At 40.7% G+C, this 19,369-nt stretch overlaps 1 protein-coding gene across 4 annotated transcripts in view; it reads left to right on the forward strand.

The window, feature by feature from the left end:
• The window catches only part of LOC147326547 (myocyte-specific enhancer factor 2C-like), a 35,315-nt gene extending 18,801 nt beyond the window's left edge, over nucleotides 1–16,514 (forward strand). For 3 of the 4 annotated variants that reach the window (XM_086301822.1, XM_086301821.1, XM_086301824.1), the window contains 8 exons: nucleotides 8,418–8,561; nucleotides 8,659–8,839; nucleotides 9,645–9,689; nucleotides 10,714–10,877; nucleotides 10,979–11,002; nucleotides 11,437–11,566; nucleotides 11,650–11,770; nucleotides 12,182–16,514. In XM_086301822.1, coding sequence (XP_086157948.1) covers nucleotides 8,418–8,561; nucleotides 8,659–8,839; nucleotides 9,645–9,689; nucleotides 10,714–10,877; nucleotides 10,979–11,002; nucleotides 11,437–11,566; nucleotides 11,650–11,770; nucleotides 12,182–12,521 — 1,149 coding nt within the window. In that variant the 3' untranslated portion in view covers nucleotides 12,522–16,514. The remainder of the gene's footprint in view (nucleotides 1–8,417; nucleotides 8,562–8,658; nucleotides 8,840–9,644; nucleotides 9,690–10,713; nucleotides 10,878–10,978; nucleotides 11,003–11,436; nucleotides 11,567–11,649; nucleotides 11,771–12,181) is intronic. The other variant, XM_086301825.1, reaches the window with a different exon arrangement.
• The last annotated feature ends 2,855 nt before the right edge of the window (nucleotides 16,515–19,369 follow it).

Consider the following 19,369-nt stretch of genomic DNA (forward strand, 5'->3'; position numbering starts at 1 on the left):
CTTTGAGGATCTGACCTCACTGTGCAAATGTGTGTGTGACCTACTGTATAACATTTCAGCAACACACAGTACTAAAGTTTGTGCTGGACTGAACCTTGTTCTGCCTAATCTTAATAGTCACAGTATTAGGAAAAGAGCACAATAGCAACTGCCTCTGCAGACACATGCAAACACACACTCTGTGGAAACACGCGCCCACGTTTTGGACACTTGCTAAGAACACCATGACACCAAGGTCAAATCTAAGCTGTAAGATGTCAGAATCCAGGCAGTTCTGAATGAAACATGTGACATATTGCTAAACAACAGATTATGTTTAGGAAATGATGAGGAAGATGACTCAGACAATTAAATGTAAACAGCCAAGGTTTGTTCTCATAAGCAGGACTATCCTGTTGAGACGAGAAGGCAGAGGACTGTGTTGATGCCGTTCTCTGCTCTCTGCCTGCACGTGGACACACCGTATGCGTGCATCACCTGAGCTTTTCCCCCACATTGCCGACCACATGACCTTTCGGGCAACCCCATCAGAGCCAGCTTTACGCACTATGTAATCCTCTGTAATCTACTACAATCCTGTTTAGCTCATTACTATAATCTATACCTGCAGTCCCTTCATCTCTGTGCTGTAAAGACACAGTTTGAACAGCAGCGTTATTTACTGCTCACTGCTGTCGCTGCCACTGTAACCTCTGTACAACTTATCCTCCCTCGCTACTGTCCAGCTTTCTTTTCCTGTGTGTGTGCACACTTTTTCTTTTGCCTAGCCATGGCGTTTTTGTTAGTTTCCTAACCTTCGTAAAATTGTAGTGGAAAGGAGTGATGAATGAGTGGATCATTTTGATAAAGCCAGTGGAGTTTTTCTTCTCTGGACTCATTTTAATTCCAGCTCTGTATGTAAGGGTGCCATTGTTAATTTGTTTTGCCAAATGAAATGGACTGAGACTCTAACTTAGCACTCAAGCACTTTTTACTTGAAGCCTCGCCCAGTGACACAAGTGCTTTTCTCAATACCTAAGCATCTTATCTGCACACACACTTCGATGGATGCTGCAAATTCATTCTAGTCTTGAAAAATCCCATGATGAGTGGATGGAAACCTTTGAGCACAACTGTAAATTTGTGCCCCATAATCTATGAAAGACGGACCTTTTTTTTTTTTTTTTTTTTTTTTTACTTTTTTAAATGTATTATGATACAGTGCTATAGTGAATTGCCATACACCCTGAGCTGTGGCTGCATGCTCAGGCATGCAGTCTGAGAAGAAAGCTCTCACTTTAGCTGTCATACAAATAGCCTCACATTTGATTATTTGGTTTATCGAAGAGTTCATGCTCCACTCACTGACTGCAAGCTTTCTCTGATCATTGTATTGTGTGAGCCTGGGGTGAATATCCTTCACTTCTGTGAAGATCGTGATATTGTGTTAGCACACATCTGAATGCTTCAGTGCAGCAAACTGGCAAAAGTTCAGCTTTTCTGGAGGTGCACACATTCACTGATGATCAGTTAATCAAGTGAATTTGATTAGCAGCACCTGGCTGCTAGCTTCTCTCTTAATTCCTGTGGAAGCAGTAAGATTGAGTAAGGAAGCAGTTGAATGTCCTGTGGAGACTATTTTTCATGTAACTCCATGTCATGCTATAAATTATAGATATTAAAGACTAGACTTGACCACCATAACATCATCTATTGCATTTTTGACTGTTCAATATGAAGGCTTGGTATGTTTAGGTCTGTCTCAGGGTTGATTTTTATTATTTATTTACCTTTTTTAGCATAGGACTGATTATTTTTGCCAGGTTCATAAGCTAACATGCCAGGAAGTGTAGAAATGAACTTAACCCAGACTTCTTGGTCAGTCTATACCACACAGTAACCATATCTTTTGTGTCCTAATCCCTTTACAAATGCCCAAAAAGGGACCAACAGCACAAACAAAGGACTAGTATTCAAATGTGTCAGTTATGTAAAAAACATTCACCCACAGCTGTTATTAAGTGCAGAGTATCTTTAAAGACCAAGAGGATTTTTTTAGTTCAATTTTATTTATATAGCACCAAATGACAACAACAGTTACCTCAAGGCTCTTTATATTGTAAGGTCAAGACCCTACAACGATACGAAGAAAACAGAGAAAAACCCAACAATCACATCACTCCCTATGAGCGAAACGCTTATTTATGTACTGGAAAAACTGAGTTGGATGGGGAATGAAGTGTGAGTTCTAGATGATAGTATGTCCACAGAGATGTGAAAAGACTCCGCCAATGAAATATCTGGCAGGCAGGAATTTAGTAGAAGAGAGGCTCCTTTGTTTTGGTTATCTTTTTTTGTTCTCATGTGCTTGTTTGTGTGTGTACAGGCTACTGGCCAGATAACTATCAGCTTATTGTTTTGTGTTCATTTAGACTGGGAACATTGCTGCTATTTATAAGTCTGCATTCCTCACTTTTACTCTGTTAACCTTCTTTTGCTTTAGCCCGCTGTGTGTGTTTGTGCGTGCGTGTGTGTGTTAAACTGTGGATCCGTGCCGTGTTCTGATTAGAAACAGATGAAACCTACACTCACATATGCTTGCGGAGTGAGTCCAGTTCCTTTGTGTTGGCTGAGATCCCTCCCTGCTAAATGGCTGGAAACCGGTAGTGGTCTAAAAATAGCCCAGAACACAGCTAAGAATAGCCATGACGGGCAGTGAGTGTGTGATTGTGGTTTGCTGTGTGTGTGTGTGTGTGTGTGTGTGTGTGTGTGTGTGTGTGTGTGTGTGTGTGTGTGTGTGTGTGTGTGTGTGTGAACCACAGGAGGAAAATAAAGAATAGGAAAAGAAGCAACTTCAGACTGAGTAACCACATTGAAGTTCCCCACAACCTCCTTTTCCCCTCTCTGTCCAGTCCAGCACATACCTAACGAGAGGAAGTCAAGGACTTCATGTAAAAGTGTGTCCGATATTTATATATACACAATGAGATGTCCTTTTTTATTTCTCATTTAGCAGTGGAGGAAAAGATTAGATCCATAACTAAATATAACAGCAGCATTGCAGAAGCACTCTTGTGAGTTAAAACTAATACAGAAATACTGAAAATACCACATTAACAGTAGAGCGAAACTAATGTTACACTACTGTCTCACTTCTTTAGTGTTGTGGATGGAAATCTGTGTGCTGTTAATGTAGTTAAAAAATAATCACACATATAAACATTTAGATGTGTGATTACGGTTTCATGGACAGGTGTGGACTGTTTTTAGTTTTTCGTGGCAAATTAAGGGTCAGAAATTTTTTCCAGGTCCTTAGTTATGTTACATCCTTTAAAGGAAATGATCCCCTGGGCAGCATTGGGGTGTGGTCTGTAGCAAGATGGTTCTGGGTTCGAGTCCACCAGCTGGCTTGGGGCCTTTTTGTGTGGATTTCATGTTCTCCCTGTGCCTGCATGGGTTCTCTCCAGGTATTCTGGCTTCCTCCCCAGTAACGTGGTCAATTAACATGGTCAGTGAATGCTTATATGTCCCTCTTTGTTAAACAAAGTGGGTTGGAGACCTGTTAAGGGTGTTCTCTGCATAGGTGGCAGTAGGATGGACCTCTCAGTGTGTGGTCTAAAAAGGTATTGCTGCATGACTGAGCTGAAAAAAAAGCAGACCTATCAGACAGAGCAGAAACTTTGGAGGTGATGAAAGGGACATTCTTCAAAAGAAAGGTAGTCAGACATACCTTTCATGAGCAACATTACACAACATCTGATTCTACAATTAATATAGAAACCGTCATAAAGGGGACAAAACTGCTTAATGATATATGAACTTTTCCAGTACTACAGAATCATGTTGGAGTTTTTCCCATCCTCTACAAACTGTCATTCACCAACCTCAGTCAGAAGTAATAGGTTTACAGCTGATAGCTACATAGAAGCTATTTCTTAAGGAAATCATGAGGAAATTTTCAGAGAAATGCGTAGAAAGTTTGGGATCCATAACTTGAATGTTTACAGTTGTTTCTTGTGTCTTTGTAAATAATGTTGGTCTAATTTTGGACAAAACTGCAATCTGCTGCCTGCGATGGTGTAAATGTTGCATGTCATGTTCCTTGGCACATGCTCACTTTCAGAGCAACTGCGCACACACACTGACGCTCACATAGATTTAAAGTATCGTCTGATGTTAAAGAGAAGGAGACCGCTCACGAAAAGAGATGCCAATGGAGCAAGTGAAGCCAAAAAGAGAAAACAAAATGGATGGAAAAGCAATGAATGGTGGAGTTGGGTGGGAGACGGGCAGCTGATTTGATATTATGGGATCTCCCTTTCCCTCTTTCCTCGTCAGCTGTCTCCCCCTAAGTTGCAAATGCCAAAGCAGGAATCTGTTCCAGCCACCTGCCGTTACACATATTCAGCCCTGACAAACACACACTCCTCATCAGTGGTTGGAAATAACTAAGACCTCAGAACATGTACTTATGTATTTGCATTATTATGTGAAGACTGTGATATCGCTTACTGTCCAAATATCTGGTTACTTTGGAGCAGTCAGGGATCAAACCACCAACCTTCTGCTCTACCTCGTGAGCTACAGCCACCCCCAAATAATGCTTTTGAATTTCATTAAAACACAACAAGACTAAAGATGTAATTTAATGCTCTTTGTATTCAGACATATTTTGTACAAAGAACCTAAGAACCTTGCACCTGATTTAACAGCACTGTCTGACAACACCAGCTCACACCACTTAATGAATGTGCTGTGATCTTGGCTATATTTACAAATGATCACTGAGCGACAAAGTTAGACACAACAGAGTGACTCTCAAACAGGGCCTAGCTTTGGTGTGGGCACAGCTGCTGCCCAGAGAGAGAGCTGGAGGTCAATGAGGGCAAGAGTTCTGCTATAGAGCAGTACTCTCCATAGATATTTCACTAGGTGCCTTAAAAGAAAGGCACCTAATGCTGTATAAATGAAATAGAATTGAACTCTAATGAATGTTAGCTGAATATTTGCGTGCGATTCTATCAGTCTCACCACTGGCAGCTAAATTTCCCCACTACCTTTTACAAGTAATTGACTGATTGAAAACCACCAGTTAAGTTTCCTCCATTCAGTTTATACAGTAAGAAGCAATGATGTGTATTGCAGTACCTAGAAGTATATGAATCTGTAACACATTAGCTTCGTCTCGGCAAACTACAACACTAGTCCCTTGGAAGAATTTAGTGTATACTGTGTACTTGTATGTTACAACTTGAATTGCTTTTTCTTAAGTATCTTATTAGATGGATGCAGTAGAGATGGACAGGATATATGGGAAACAAATAGGATTCAGTCAGATACGCTATGGAAAGATGAGTTGGATGGAATTTTGTAAGGTAGATCTTACAATAATACAACAGAGAAAACCCCAACAATCATAAGACCCCCTCTATGAGTTAGCGCGTTGGCAACAGCGGGAAGGAAAAACTCTCTTTTAACAGGAAGAAACCTCCAGCAGAACCAGGGTCAGGGAGTGGCGGCCATCTGCCGTGACAGGGGTGGGTGAGGGGAGGAAGACGGGACAAAAGACATGCTGTGGATTGGAGGTGGGTTTCAAAGCAGCTGTTATGTGCAGCAACTGTAGGCAAACCAAAGCAGCTTAAATGATGTGCATAGATTTGTCTGCCGGATGGGTGAAAGTGAGCGGGTGAAGTTGCCTGGCTGCAGTTAAAGCTTGACTGCATGGCTGCTGATGTAGCTGACAAACAGCTACAGATAGGTTTCTGTTAAAGAAAAGAAGCTGCAGACTGAACTACTTGTGAGGCTTGTTAGCAGATTTGGCTGCTTGGTTGTGGAACCTTTTAAAATCCTGGAAAAGTTTTTTGTTTTCTTGTCAGTGATTGTCTCTTAACAACAATCGCCTCATCTTGCACACTCTCCCCATGATCACTTATTCTAATTTTCCGAGAGAGAGAGAGAGAGAGAGCGAAAGAAACTGTGTGTGTTGTCTTTTTCTTGATCTTTGTGAACATTTTATCCACATAACCCTGATGCTGTAACCTCAGAGGCTAATTGTACAGATGATTGTGCAGACTGCCAATTACTCATCAGGTTATCGTCATTATTATAGAGGTAATTTTTCCTGTGATAATTACTGAGATTAATTTATCTCTCAGCCCTAATTACAATTTTGTTTTTCTTCTATCCTCTCAAATGAATCATTTCACAATCGCTTTGGAGTTGGGTCAAACCTAAATTTGAAACCAGCAGACTAAGACTAACTTTAATGCTTAAACACTGTTTACAGATGTAATACCAGTCATTAGGAGACCTCTACTTTACCTTAAATTCACATTTTATTGCATAAACACGTGAAGTATTTTTACAGTTTGCTCCTTTAATAAGTTAATAAGTAAAATGTTTCCACCTGACTTCCTTGCATTCAGTCTTTATTTCCACTAAAAAAGCAAAGTGAGGCGTAATGTAGTAGCACTGTGTGCTCTGTGTGTATTTGATGAGGGAAAAGTAGGCTAGTGGAGTCAGTTTTATGTTTTAATAGAGCAGCCAGATTGACAAATTGCAAGGGAGTGACGAGGAACACTGCGGAGCACAGTGGCAAAAAATAACCTTCTACGGCCATCCTTCCAGTAGCCACACTGGTATTGGTGGAAGCTGCCTCACCCCTCCCCTCACTGCAGACCCTAACCCCCCCTCCCTTTTAAAGCACAACAGGTGTACATGACTGGGATGAGTGGGATAGCTGCTCCAACAGTCATATTTGTATGTCTGTGTTTGAAAGAGGCACTGCCATGCTCATACGGTGACAGACTGGACTAACGGGCTGTGAAGCGCTGAAGCAGGCCACCAAGACCCAAACCACACACATGTACAAACAGACGCACACACACTCACATCACCATCATCATTATCATCCAATATCTGTGTAAGAGAAGAGATTTCCCAATATTCACATGAAGCATCTGACCTTTGAGACACACACACACACACACACAAATTAAATTCTGTTTATTCTTCACACATAACATGAGTATAAAAATTCAGAGACCTTTTTGTGAATGCTGTCACATGCTGGTGAAACGAGTATGTTGGGTTTGATTGTACCACTTGCATTTTACACTGCTGTCTGGCTTATAGAAGTCAGTTTGGAACCTCACTGGTGGGATAGCTGCTCATTTATCGCCCTCTTGTGGTTGGAAATGTTTGTTCTAAGTTCGACCTCTTCATTAGAAGAAGAGTCCTGGTGAAAGATCAAAACTTTCTCAGAGCAGACTAACTAACCACACAACCAGGGCCTTTAATTCATAAAAATCATATTTAGATTGCATGTTTTATAGTTTTATAGAGCTACTAATTGTAGTAGTCACAAGTAGCAGTGCAGTGCCAGTCCGATGCCTGTATAAACGGAGAGGCTACCATCAGGAATGGTAGTCATTGTTAGTTTGAATATGTGGGTCATCAAGAATGAGATTTCCATTCCAGATTCTTCTGGACCGGATAACAATTACTGCCTCTGATGCTGTTGGCCAACATGGTGCTGGTGGAAACTGTACTACTGCTGGCTGAATACATAGCAACAGAAATAGAGGGAGGTGTGTTAGGAGGCAGCGAGAGGGAAAGAAAGGCAGGGGTGTGGAGTTGAGAGTAGGGACTATGGCTGCTAAAGGGAAAGCTGATATGATGGAGAGAAGGATGGTCGATTTTGACTTTGGACATCAAGACGACTAAGGAAGTGAAGGCAGACGTAAGGATTTAAACGATTTAAGTCAAAAAAGGAAGAATTATGCACTTAGTTCAGGGAGGAATTGAGAAAGGCTCTGGGTGGTAGGGCAGACTTACCAAATGACTGGAAAAGTACAGTTGAGGGAAACTGCCAGAAGGTGTTTGGTGTATCAGGACAGAGCAAAGACAATGAGGAATGTTGTTGGAATGAGGAAGTTTTAGCAAAGGAAAAGTGCGATAGCCATAAAGAGAAATAAAGTAGACAGGAGTGCTGGGAGGCTAGATGTACAGCAGAGAGAAGGGAAGCAACAAAAAGGCTTATAGTGAGTATGGAGGAAAGTTAGCAAATGAAGAAGAGTTGGATGAAGATTTGGTCCAGGTGACATACCTGTGCAGTTATGCAGATGTGTGGGAGAGAGGGTAATGGACTTTTAGACCAGACTGTTTAACACAAGAGGGTGGACAAGCTTAGAAATGAGGACATCAGAGGGACAGCTCAGGTTGAGGGATGTGGAGACAACGTTAGAGAGGTGAACCTGAGATGAGGTTTAGGCCATGTGCAGAGGAGAGATAGTGGACACACTTTACAAAAAATGTTGAAGATGGAGCTGCCGGGCAGGAGGAAAAGAGGAAGGTCTCAGAGAAGATCCGTGGATGTAGTACATACAGTAAAGTCACCCTGCTGTGTTTGACTCTTTTGTTTGTCTTCTTTTATCCAGACCCTGCGAAAGAAGGGTTTAAACGGCTGTGAAAGCCCTGACATCGAGGCTGATGACTCTGCTGGCCAGAGCCCAGAGTTGGACGATAAATACCGGAAAATCAATGAAGACATTGACCTGATGATCAACCGACAGAGAATCTGTGTATGTTCACACCTGCTCTTTTTGATGCATAGCGTTGTTTTAAGCAGCTTCGTGTTTCCTTACCAGTGACGACTGGCTTTGTTTGTTCTATGTGCAGGGTCTGCCCTCCAACTATGACATGGGTATATCCATCCCAGGCAGTAATCAGGGTGGGCTGCTCTACTCCCATCAGGGCATAGGGGGCAGTCTAGGTAACCATAGCCTGCTGCCCATCTCTCACTCATCTCTGCAAAGAAACAGCATGTCGCCTCAAAGTCCTTCCAGCACAGGAAATGCAGGTATGTTTGTGGTCAGTAGCTTTTTCTTCAGTCCTCATCAAAGACCTTATTAAATGTTCAGCTGTTTTGGACTGTAACACAGCTAGAGCTCAAAATGGGCCTTTGGGCAAATAAGCAGGCTGGTCCACACCTAGCAAATACTCGGTGTTAACCTACCTAGCACGTGTTTTCCTGTTTTTTGTCTTCTATTTAAAAATCTTTTCACAATCCTGCTGATTTTCCTTTCATAGACAGCCTGACGCGCTGCAGTGTTTCCAGATTTTCTATATGAGAAAAAAAAACAGTATTGGCCAACATTTGGTCCAGCAGTGACAAAAAGGTGTAGCAGTCAGGCATTAATGGCATTTTAGACTTAAGAATACAACTTAAAAAGTGACTCAGCCGTGAGTGTTTTCCTACTTTTTTCTATGATAATGACAATCAATAGATATGCTAAGGCCATAAGAGGATCATTTTCCCAGTAATCTTTCTATTGTGGGTTTGCGTTAACTTTGCATTTCCTAACACGGTTAGTAAAACTACAATTTTGCCAGCTGTGTTAGGTTCTCTTGAATCGTCTTTTTCTTTAGTAGTAATTTATTGGGAGCCCTATATAGTATGTTCATTTGAATAATTATTATTCTTAAGAATGAAGACAATCTCTGCATATCAGGTTTGGAATAACAGCTGAGCTCTACATGATAAATAGTTTGCAAAAGTTCCTGATCAAGAATCTAACACCCAAAGTATTATGGCGTTGTATAATAAAAATGAACAACAAAACCCAGATTGTATACTCATTTGATGTGTGTGTTTCTGTCTGTAGGACTGATGGGTTCAGAGCTGTCGAGCACTGTTTTGTCAAGTGTGGGTAAGAACGCAACTCTGTCTTATTTCTTTATATATATCTCTATCACTCTCTTTGTATAGATAGATCTTCGTCATAACAGAGTAAACTGAGTAAATCAGGGTGATGATAGGTAAATCCTGTGCTGTAAATCTCCTCTCTCTTAAAAGTCCAGCTGAAAACACACCATCCTCTTTCAGGCTCTTCTCACACACTAGGATCTTGACAAGATCAAAACTGGTAGCACGTGGTTGGGTGTGCAACTTTTTTTTTTTAACCTGGAACCCTTTGGTTGCTAAGATATAGAACATCCATTGATGAAATATCTTGCAAGCACCTCAACAGCTTACTGCTGCTAGACCCACAATTAAAAAAGGTGCTTCTCAGAGTGTCATTTTTCATTTCATTTGGTAATTTGAGGACATGCATGAAGAAAACTGTAGCGATAATGTCTCTTCTTGCTATTTAGCACTCGTGTAAGTCTCCTCCCCTGTGATTGGACAGCTAGGTATCTCCCCTGTATCCAGTTCAGATGAGGAATAAAGCAGTACATTGGGAGTCTGTCATTGCTCATTGTTCAGCTGCTTAAACTCTAAAATATAAAATTCATTTCTGAGACAGACAATCTTCCCTCTCTGGTTATTGACTTCAGCTAGAGTTTGCAGTTATAAAACTTTGAGTGGATGGGCACGTTTTCAGACTTTTTCATTGGAGTGATGCACTTTGAACTTTCTCCCCAGATGTTCCGTTAAAGAGTGCTCCAGTAGCATTCAATCAACTATACATCTGCAGATACTGAAGTTAAAGACACTTTTACCAGCCTCACACTAGAAAAAGGGAAGATTCACCTATTTTATGTAAAAATGGTGTCGCACGAAATCTTAGAACATCCTGCTGAAGTGGTTGGTCAGAATCAGAAGTTTGAAAACAGCAATGATAAATATACTTCCATGAAATATAGGCACAAATAAAAATGGGTTTGGGGTACAGTAGTGATTTTGTAGTCATTTGTAATGAGAGATACCTTTTTAAAACTTTGCCCGACCAGGAAACGACAGCTACAGCAACCACTGCACCTCCCCTGGACTGCTGTCTCCAGGAGGCGCCCCCAAGAACATGCAGGATAAAAGTCCTTCAATGAACATGAGCCGTAAACCTGACCTGCGAACACTGATGCCCCCTTCCAACAAGTGCAACAACATACCAGCTGTTGTAAGTGCTTCCTTCTGCTTAGTCTTTTGATTTGTTTGATTTCATAAGTTGATTTTTATGTGCGGACTCATTTGAGTTTGTGCTTTATTGCTGCCCTGCAGTGTGAGGACTTTGACCTGATGTTGGTAAGTAGCTCTGAAAAAAATCTGATCAGCAGAGAGAACCATACTTTTCATGTATGCCTCCTTCTGCTAGTTTATAGATGATATACAAGCTACAAATATGTGAAATTAGTGCCAATGTCATTTACATTATTACCTTAAGTAAGGGAACTATTTGTACTTTAGAGATATTTGAAAAATTCTGCCGCTGAAGTGATTTTAAGGAACCATGAAGAAAGGCTCCTGAAGATGAGCTTGAAAATTTAGGATCTCTAAAGGAGTTATTGGCATGACCAGGTCACCGTGAATACCAGCAAACGCTAGAAGTACCACTTGAGATTACTGATTTTCTAAAATGAGCAAATCATGATTACCAGGCATGGCAGATAACCATAAAATGCTGGCCCTGAATCAGCTGTCACTGTTTAGCTTGGTGACATCTTACCTTTTCTTTGCAGAACCAGAGAATAAATCACTCCCAGACAGCTCAGACCTTGTCAACCCCTGCTGTCACTCTCTCTGCCACCACTATCCCCAGTCAGGGGATGGGTGGGTACCAATCTACACTTTCCTCATCTTATGGCACAGGTGATTACAACAAAAGCACACTGCTGCTGGACTCCACAGGTTTCCTCATCTTTGCTCAAGTTTCTCTTTTTGTCCATCTTCAGATTTCTCCCTCAGCAGTGACCTGCCATCGCTGTCCGGTTTTGGAGGTTCTGTTCTGGGATCAGTGAACTGGCAGCAACAGCAGATACAGAATCTACAACACTCAGCACTGGGACACATGGGGTAAGCAGCTGTGTATATTACCTTCAGGCCACAGGCCAAGCCTTAGAAAGAATTGTCCAGAATCAATGCAATAATTTCAGCTGTTAGTGTCCTGGTTTATCCAGCATACACTGGAAAAAATGAAAATTAAAAAAATAGTTTAATTAATAGTAATTGTTACTTAATTATTCAGAAATCCCCTTAAAAAACAGACATTTCCACGGAGCCCAAGTGCAACATGATCACATTTCTGTAAATCAATGTTTCCATCCACTTGTATGTTCAATTGGAAACAGCAGCCAAAAACAAGAATCTTCATATTCTCACCAAAGAATTAAAACAAGCGTTTAATCGACATTTCCTCTAAAGACGTTCTTAAAATTTGCTTTGCTCTGAGTTTAAGATGCTGTTTCTCTTGCTTTGATCTTACAGGAATTTGTGCCAGAACTCAAACCTAAACCTCTCCTCTGGCCATCAAAACGTCCACATCAAGTCTGAGCCAGCCTCCCCTCCCAGAGACCGGATGGTTGGAACAGGACTTGAAGGAGGCATGACCACAGTTGGATACTCCACCACAGGCCGGGGGTCCCATGAACAAGGGCGTTCCCCTGGTGACAGCGTGTCCAGCTGTGGGAGCTCATATGAAGGCAGCGATGAGCGAGAGGATCACCATGGGAACGACAGCTTCCTCCTCCACCCCCTGTCCAGTCATGAGGAGCACCACAACCCATCAGTTAAACGGATGAGGCTATCAGAAGGGTGGACGGCATGATCAGAGCCTCTCTACAGCCGGGGGAGGAGTATTAGTAAAGTTACCGCATAGTGTTATTATTATTATTATTATTAACATCATATTCTTCTTGTACTGAGTGGGTGTGCTATATGTGTAACATGTACATGGGGGTGGGGCTGCTATGTGTGGATACAGTGATTGCTCAGCTGTATTTCCAGCATATACTCTTGGTAGACTTCACACTAATGACTGCTTGAAGTTCAGAACCAGTTTTCAGACATCGAGAAAGAAAAGGAAGAAAACTGTTTGACTTAAATCCAACTTTTTACAGTTTTCAGAGCTTCATATTGTCCAAGGAAGTTTTTATTCATTTATTCATTTGATAGTAAAAGTGAACCAGGCCAATCCCAACCAGAGCCAGATTCTAAAACATCCAAAAGCTTTAAATGAAAGAGTTCAGTCAAATTAAAGAAGTGCTCAGTGAGTTAGATGAGACTTTTGTCTGGGCCTAAAAGTATTCATAATCACTTCTTCTTACTGTTCCAAAGGCAGGTGTTCATATCATTCATTTCCCAATGTTGAGGTCAGTGAATATATGAATAATCCCAAAGAGTCAAGAAAAATGGATGTATTAGAGGAATGTAGGAGTGTAAAAAGAACAATATAAAAATTCTCCTGAAAAGGAAATACTTCAGTAAATCACAAATATGTGAAAAAATTAAAAACAACTAGTTTAAACTTCAACTAGTACAAAGAAAAAAGTAAGAAGGAAATATCCAACTGTTTTCATTCAGAAGTAAAAGCTTGAAATTGTTAAGAGTTTCTTTTCCCCCCCACCTTTTCTACAAACACTGTTGGTCCATGATATCATTCAGGAGCCAAACATATTGAAGCTGTCAGAGGGGCTGTTGGTGTACATGTATTGCTTGTTTTATGTGTGTGTGTTCATGTGTGTGGGTATAAGCAAATAACATATGTACATATGTGCTACTTATGAGCATATGTATGCAAAGCAACAAAAAGATCAAGGTGAGAAAATCTGGTACTCTGAATAGTGACTCTAATGGTGAATTTAATGTCAGGTGGCTAAATGGAGCATCAGTTCACTGCTGCAGGTACAACATATTTATGCACATAATCAATCACTCATGTAACCAGAACATATGGAAAGTAAAGTGTGGCGAAGAAAATGGGTTGAAAAAATGGGAGTATGAGTAAGTGCAGGAAGAGAAAGTGATGTCAAATCGTGAGAGGTTTCATTGTGAGGGAGAAGAAAGTGATCTGGAACAAGTTGGATAGAAAACAAGTTTCATTTATTGTGAAGACAATTTCAGAGCAAAAGGGGGGACTACAGTTAATTCAGACATGATACCAAAAACATCAGAAAACACTGAAGCAAAAAAAGCTGTGATTGGAAGTAACTAAGTAAGTAATTCTGACAATGACCCACCTCAAAGTATTTTAGTTAAAATGTCAGTCACACAGGCTACATATACACAAAATGATGTATATTAGCAGAAGGAAGCTAAAAGCTGTAGGAATTTTATTATTAATTAGAATTGTATCATTAATTATTATTATATAAATAATAAAACCAAAAGAAATGAGGAAATTACACCCAAATTCTGGTTCTAAATGTAGTTTGTAAAATTAAACAATAGATTTACTTACTTTCTTTTTAAAATGTTCAAATGTAAGTAATCTGAAGTGAAGTATAGTTCACAATTTGGTATCCAGTTTATAAAAAGACAATCTAAAAGTTGTTATTCCTAGGAAAACAAACGAGGTCGTGTGTGGAACCAGACAGCAGAGGGCGCTCGCGTGAGGCGACTGCAGCAATGAAACTGTTATTTGTGTCTTTGTAATTGATGCATGAAAGTTAGCATGTGCTGATAGCTTTGCAGGATTTAGCAGTCAGGGTGAGGATCCTAAAAGCCATATTGACTGGGACAAGTGATGCTTTGCTGCACAGAGTTTGTAGTGTAGTGTTTTTCAAACTAAACTTTGCTTGTTAGATCAGATTGATATTTTTGGATGTCTGCAGTCCCGTGTAATAACAACGATATAAAAAGCAGCAGCAGAATGCACACATGCACACCGTTTCCCATCAGATGTTCAGGGAGACGTTTGCTCTAAGGTAGAAAAAAGTTTGTTTAGCTGGTGTCAGACCCAACGTGATCTCACAGCGACAATCCGTCAGAGCACAAAGGACAAAGCTCCTGTTTTCCACTTACCACTTTCATCATTTTTAAATACTAGCAGTGGTGGAAGAAGTCCTCAGGACGGTTAAGTTCAAGCGAAGTACCAGCCAAAAATGTTACCCGTTAGACTGTCCACCATGGTTTAGTCTAGTCAAGGGCGTAGATTTGGCATGGACGGATGGGACAGTAAAGAAAGACATTGAGTTGTTGTGTGGGACACCAGTAGTCCATGTCTGTTGCTGTAACAGTAGTTCATGTTTAGAATAAGAAATCCCAGCTCACTGATTTGATAGAGGCAATAGTGCCTAAAATGTTGCATAATTTTGGTGAGAGATCTTTTACTTAGAGTAGTTTTATGGACAAAAACCACCAGGTCATTCAGTGTTCCCGTAGTGCTAATGTATCAGAGATGTTGGTGTACTATAACTGAAGTAATGTTAAGTCTTTAAAGTCATATTCTTTTATTGTCATGACTGTATTTGAAGCTATTTTTATTTTTGTATGATACCTGATTTATATGGAATATGGCTGAAGTAAACTAAAGCCTAAAATACTTAGTCATTTGTTTAATAATAATTTAACATTATGTAATTCACATATAAAACTATGAATTGTAATTTTAAACGGTTTAAAAGCATGTAGAATAGCATATGTAGGCAAGTATATTTCTCCTTTTTTTTTTATCACGAAGCAAAGACAAAAAGGAAAAAAATAAGAAACAGGGCAGCGTTCAGTGGTTGAATCATCCGTCCCCACCAATGCCAAAACCAAATCTACGCCCTTGAGTCTAGTGCTTCCCATGGTCATTTTACAAGATTGTTCATGATTTTACCTTTTTATGTAACAGCAATAATAGAAGCACATGTGAATACATTTTAGGATTTGCCACCATATGTAGTAAAAAATGTACTAAGAACAAGAATTTTGTCCACCATACACTAAGTTTATCTTTGGATATAAAATCTTGCAAAATAAAGAACAAAACATACAGTTATGAAAAGTTAAAGTACTTGGCTACTTTCCAGTACCGCGTGTTTGTGTTTGTGTAACTCTACAAGTGTACATAAGTGACTGAGTTGTGCCTTGCATGTCAGCTGGGTCTGACGCCAGCCACAGACAGGCTGAAGGACTGCAGAGTGAAATCCACTTATTTTTAGTTTTTAATACTGAAGAGATGCTGGTGGCTGAGGCTTGTTCACATTTGAATATTTTGGTTTTAAAACTGTATATTTGGAGCTCAAACCCTCAGCCATCATCTCTACTGTAAATCCAGCGAATAAATTCTCTCACTGAAAATCCCTGTAGCTGTGATGGGATGAAGTGATGTCTGTTAACCAGGGCAGAGCCCAGATGTGTTCACTTCTGCACCCTTTTCCTTTTCATCAAGCTGGTCTTACTGTACCACAATGAAGTGAGAGCCAGGAGCTCATCCTTGGGCTTCAAGTGGAGTGGCTTGTGTACGGGTGGAGGTGAAGCTCACAAAACAGGGAGATGCAGTGTTGACATTGTGAAAGCCCCTCTGTATCTGTTTTCAGTTTGATTACTGCCTGTACCTGAAGCGCCCCAATGAAATAGTTTCATTTCCTCTTTTTGGTGACATCAGTGAATGTCCTCTGTACACTGGGGGAAATGTACACTTTTGGCTCTGTTATGCCATTGTTTCATGCACTAATGTTTCTAATAACTATTAAGTTAGATATTCAAAGAGATTGTTAGCGGCATAAGCTGGCCTTTGTCGCCAATTTGGAGACAATGAAAAACAAATTAAACACACTGTTGTTGCAGATGTACAGCAATTCCCTCACTCAGAAATGTGGTAGTATTTGTATTTTGCAAAAAAAAATAAATAAATATATATATATATATATATATATATATATATATATATTAAAATATATTGGTCTCTGTCTGATTTGTTATCATTGCCTCGTTTTAACAGGATTGTGTGAAGACAGATATACTGCAGTTTCAGTCAAAATGATGAACCCTACTGAGTATGTACAGTGGGGCAAAAAAGTATTTAGTCAGCCACCGATTGTGCAAGTTCCCCCACTTAAAATGATGACAGAGGTCAGTAATTTGCACCAGAGGTACACTTCAACTGTGAGAGACAGAATGTGAAAAAAAAAATCCATGAATTCACATGGTAGGATTTGTAAAGAATTTATTCGTAAATTAGGGTGGAAAATAAGTATTTGGTCACCTCAAACAAGGAAAATCTCTGGCTCTCACAGACCTGTAACGTCTTCTGTAAGAAGCTTTTCTGTCCCCCACTCGTTACCTGTATGAATGGCACCTGTTTGAACTCATCATCTGTATGAAAGACACCTGTCCACAGCCTCAAACAGTCAGACTCCAAACTCCGCCATGGCCAAGACCAAAGAGCTTTCGAAGGACACCAGGAAAAGTATTGTAGACCTGCACCAGACTGGGAAGAGTGAATCTACAATAGGCAAGCAGCTTGGTGTGAAAAAAATCAACTGTGGGAGCAATCATCAGAAAATGGAAGACATACAAGACCACTGATAATCTCCCTCGATCTGGGGCTCCACGCAAGATCTCATCCCGTGGGGTCAAAATGATCATGAGAACGGTGAGCAAAGATCCCAGAACCACACGGGGGGACCTGGTGAATGACCTGCAGAGAGCTGGGACCAAAGTAACAAAGGTCACCATCAGTAACACACTACAACGGCAGGGAATCAAATCCCGCAGTGCCAGACGTGTTCCGCTGCTGAAGCCAGTGCATGTCCAGGCCCGTCTGAAGTTTGCCAGAGAGCACATGGATGATACAGCAGAGGATTGGGAGAATGTCATGTGGTCAGATGAAACCAAAGTAGAACTTTTTGGTATAAACTCAACTCGTCGTGTTTGGAGGAAGAAGAATACTGAGTTGCATCCCAAGAACACCATACCTACTGTGAAGCATGGGGGTGGAAACATCATGCTATGGGGCTGTTTTTCTGCCAAGGGGACAGGACGACTGATCCGTGTTAAGGACAGAATGAATGGGGCCATGTATCGTGAGATTTTGAGCCAAAACCTCCTTCCATCAGTGAGAACTTTGAAGATGAAACGAGGCTGGGTCTTCCAACATGACAATGATCCAAAACGCACCGCCCGGGCAACAAAGGAGTGGCTCCGTAAGAAGCATTTGAAAGTCCTGGAGTGGCCTAGCCAGTCTCCAGACCTCAACCCCATAGAAAATCTGTGGCGGGAGTTGAAAGTCCGTGTTGCTCGGCGACAGCCCCAAAACATCACTGCTCTCGAGAAGATCTGCATGGAGGAATGGGCCAAAATACCAGCTACTGTGTGTGCAAACCTGGTAAAGACCTATAGTAAACGTTTGACCTCTGTTATTGCCAACAAAGGTTATGTTACAAAGTATTGAGTTGTATTTTTGTTATTGACCAAATACTTATTTTCCACCCTGATTTACGAATAAATTCGTTACAAATCCTACCATGTGGATTCATGGATTATTTTTTCACATTCTGTCTCTCACAGTTGAAGTGTACCTCTGGTGCAAATTACTGACCTCTGTCATCATTTTAGGTGGGGGAACTTGCACAATCGGTGGCTGACTAAATACTTTTTTGCCCCACTGTATAGGTGTACACATCAATAATTTTTAAACTTTCACATACGCTCACATATAATAATATCAAAATGCATTAAAATGGTTTAGTGATGGCATAGTCTGACATTATTTTATTTATTAAATTTCAGTTCAATTTTATTTATATAACACCAAATCACAAGAGCAGTCACCTCAAGATGCTTTATGAGTAAGCACTGGGCGACAGTGGGAAAGATGGCTCCCTTTTAACAGGGTAACTCCACCATTCCTCACTGTGTTACTGGAGGCCAAGCTAAGTACGCATCTGGTTATGAGATCCAGATCCCACAAACAACAGAAAATAAATTTTGATTTGAGCTCTCGATTTTTGCTGCATTGCCCAAAATAAGCAAGAAGACTTTAGCTGATAAATAAGTTTTAGGGGGGGGGGGGGGGGGGGGGGTTTCAAGGATACAGCGAACACCTCCAGACTTGGAGATTAAGACTCTTCTCTTGTGATTCTCAAAGACTGGATTGAACTCATTTTACACTAGAAGCACAATCTGTGCTGTAGCCTGCTCTGCTCCAGTATCTTAAGACATTACCACATGTCAGTCACCGTACAAAGTTGTTCTTACTGACCACCTTTATCCTACTGTAACAGATTCTTGTTCTAATGGCAGTAATCTTTTTCTGGATGATGATTCCCATGAACAAATCCATGCTCATCAGATCACAGCAGAGTTTAACAGCTATTGGAGCAAGGTGTTAGACATCCTCTCACCAACAACTGGTTGCAGGTGATGGCTGGCCCTCCCTGAGCCTGGTCCTGCCAGAGGTTTCTTACTGCTATTCCTTCCTTTATTATTGCAGGCTCTTTACCTTACAGCATAAAGTGCTTTGAGGTGAGTGTTTTTATAATTTGGTGCTTTATAAATAAAATTTGAATTGAATTGACGGTGCTGAGAATGAAGAATGTTGTTCAACCCTCACGCAGAGAAATGGAGAATTGCTGTGTAGGAGCTGGTCTCACAGCTGTAGCTCAGGAGGTAAGCAGTAAATGTACTCATCATAAGGTTGTTAGTCTTCCCTTTGTTTTTTCACTCACTAGTATTTATCTTCTTTAT

Source organism: Aulonocara sp. 'chitande type north' Nkhata Bay, linkage group LG7 (assembly GCF_057382095.1).
Source record: "Aulonocara sp. 'chitande type north' Nkhata Bay isolate Kocher_YH1m ecotype deep benthic linkage group LG7, A_spYH_male_GT1.1, whole genome shotgun sequence".
NCBI lineage: Eukaryota > Metazoa > Chordata > Actinopteri > Cichliformes > Cichlidae > Aulonocara > Aulonocara sp. 'chitande type north' Nkhata Bay.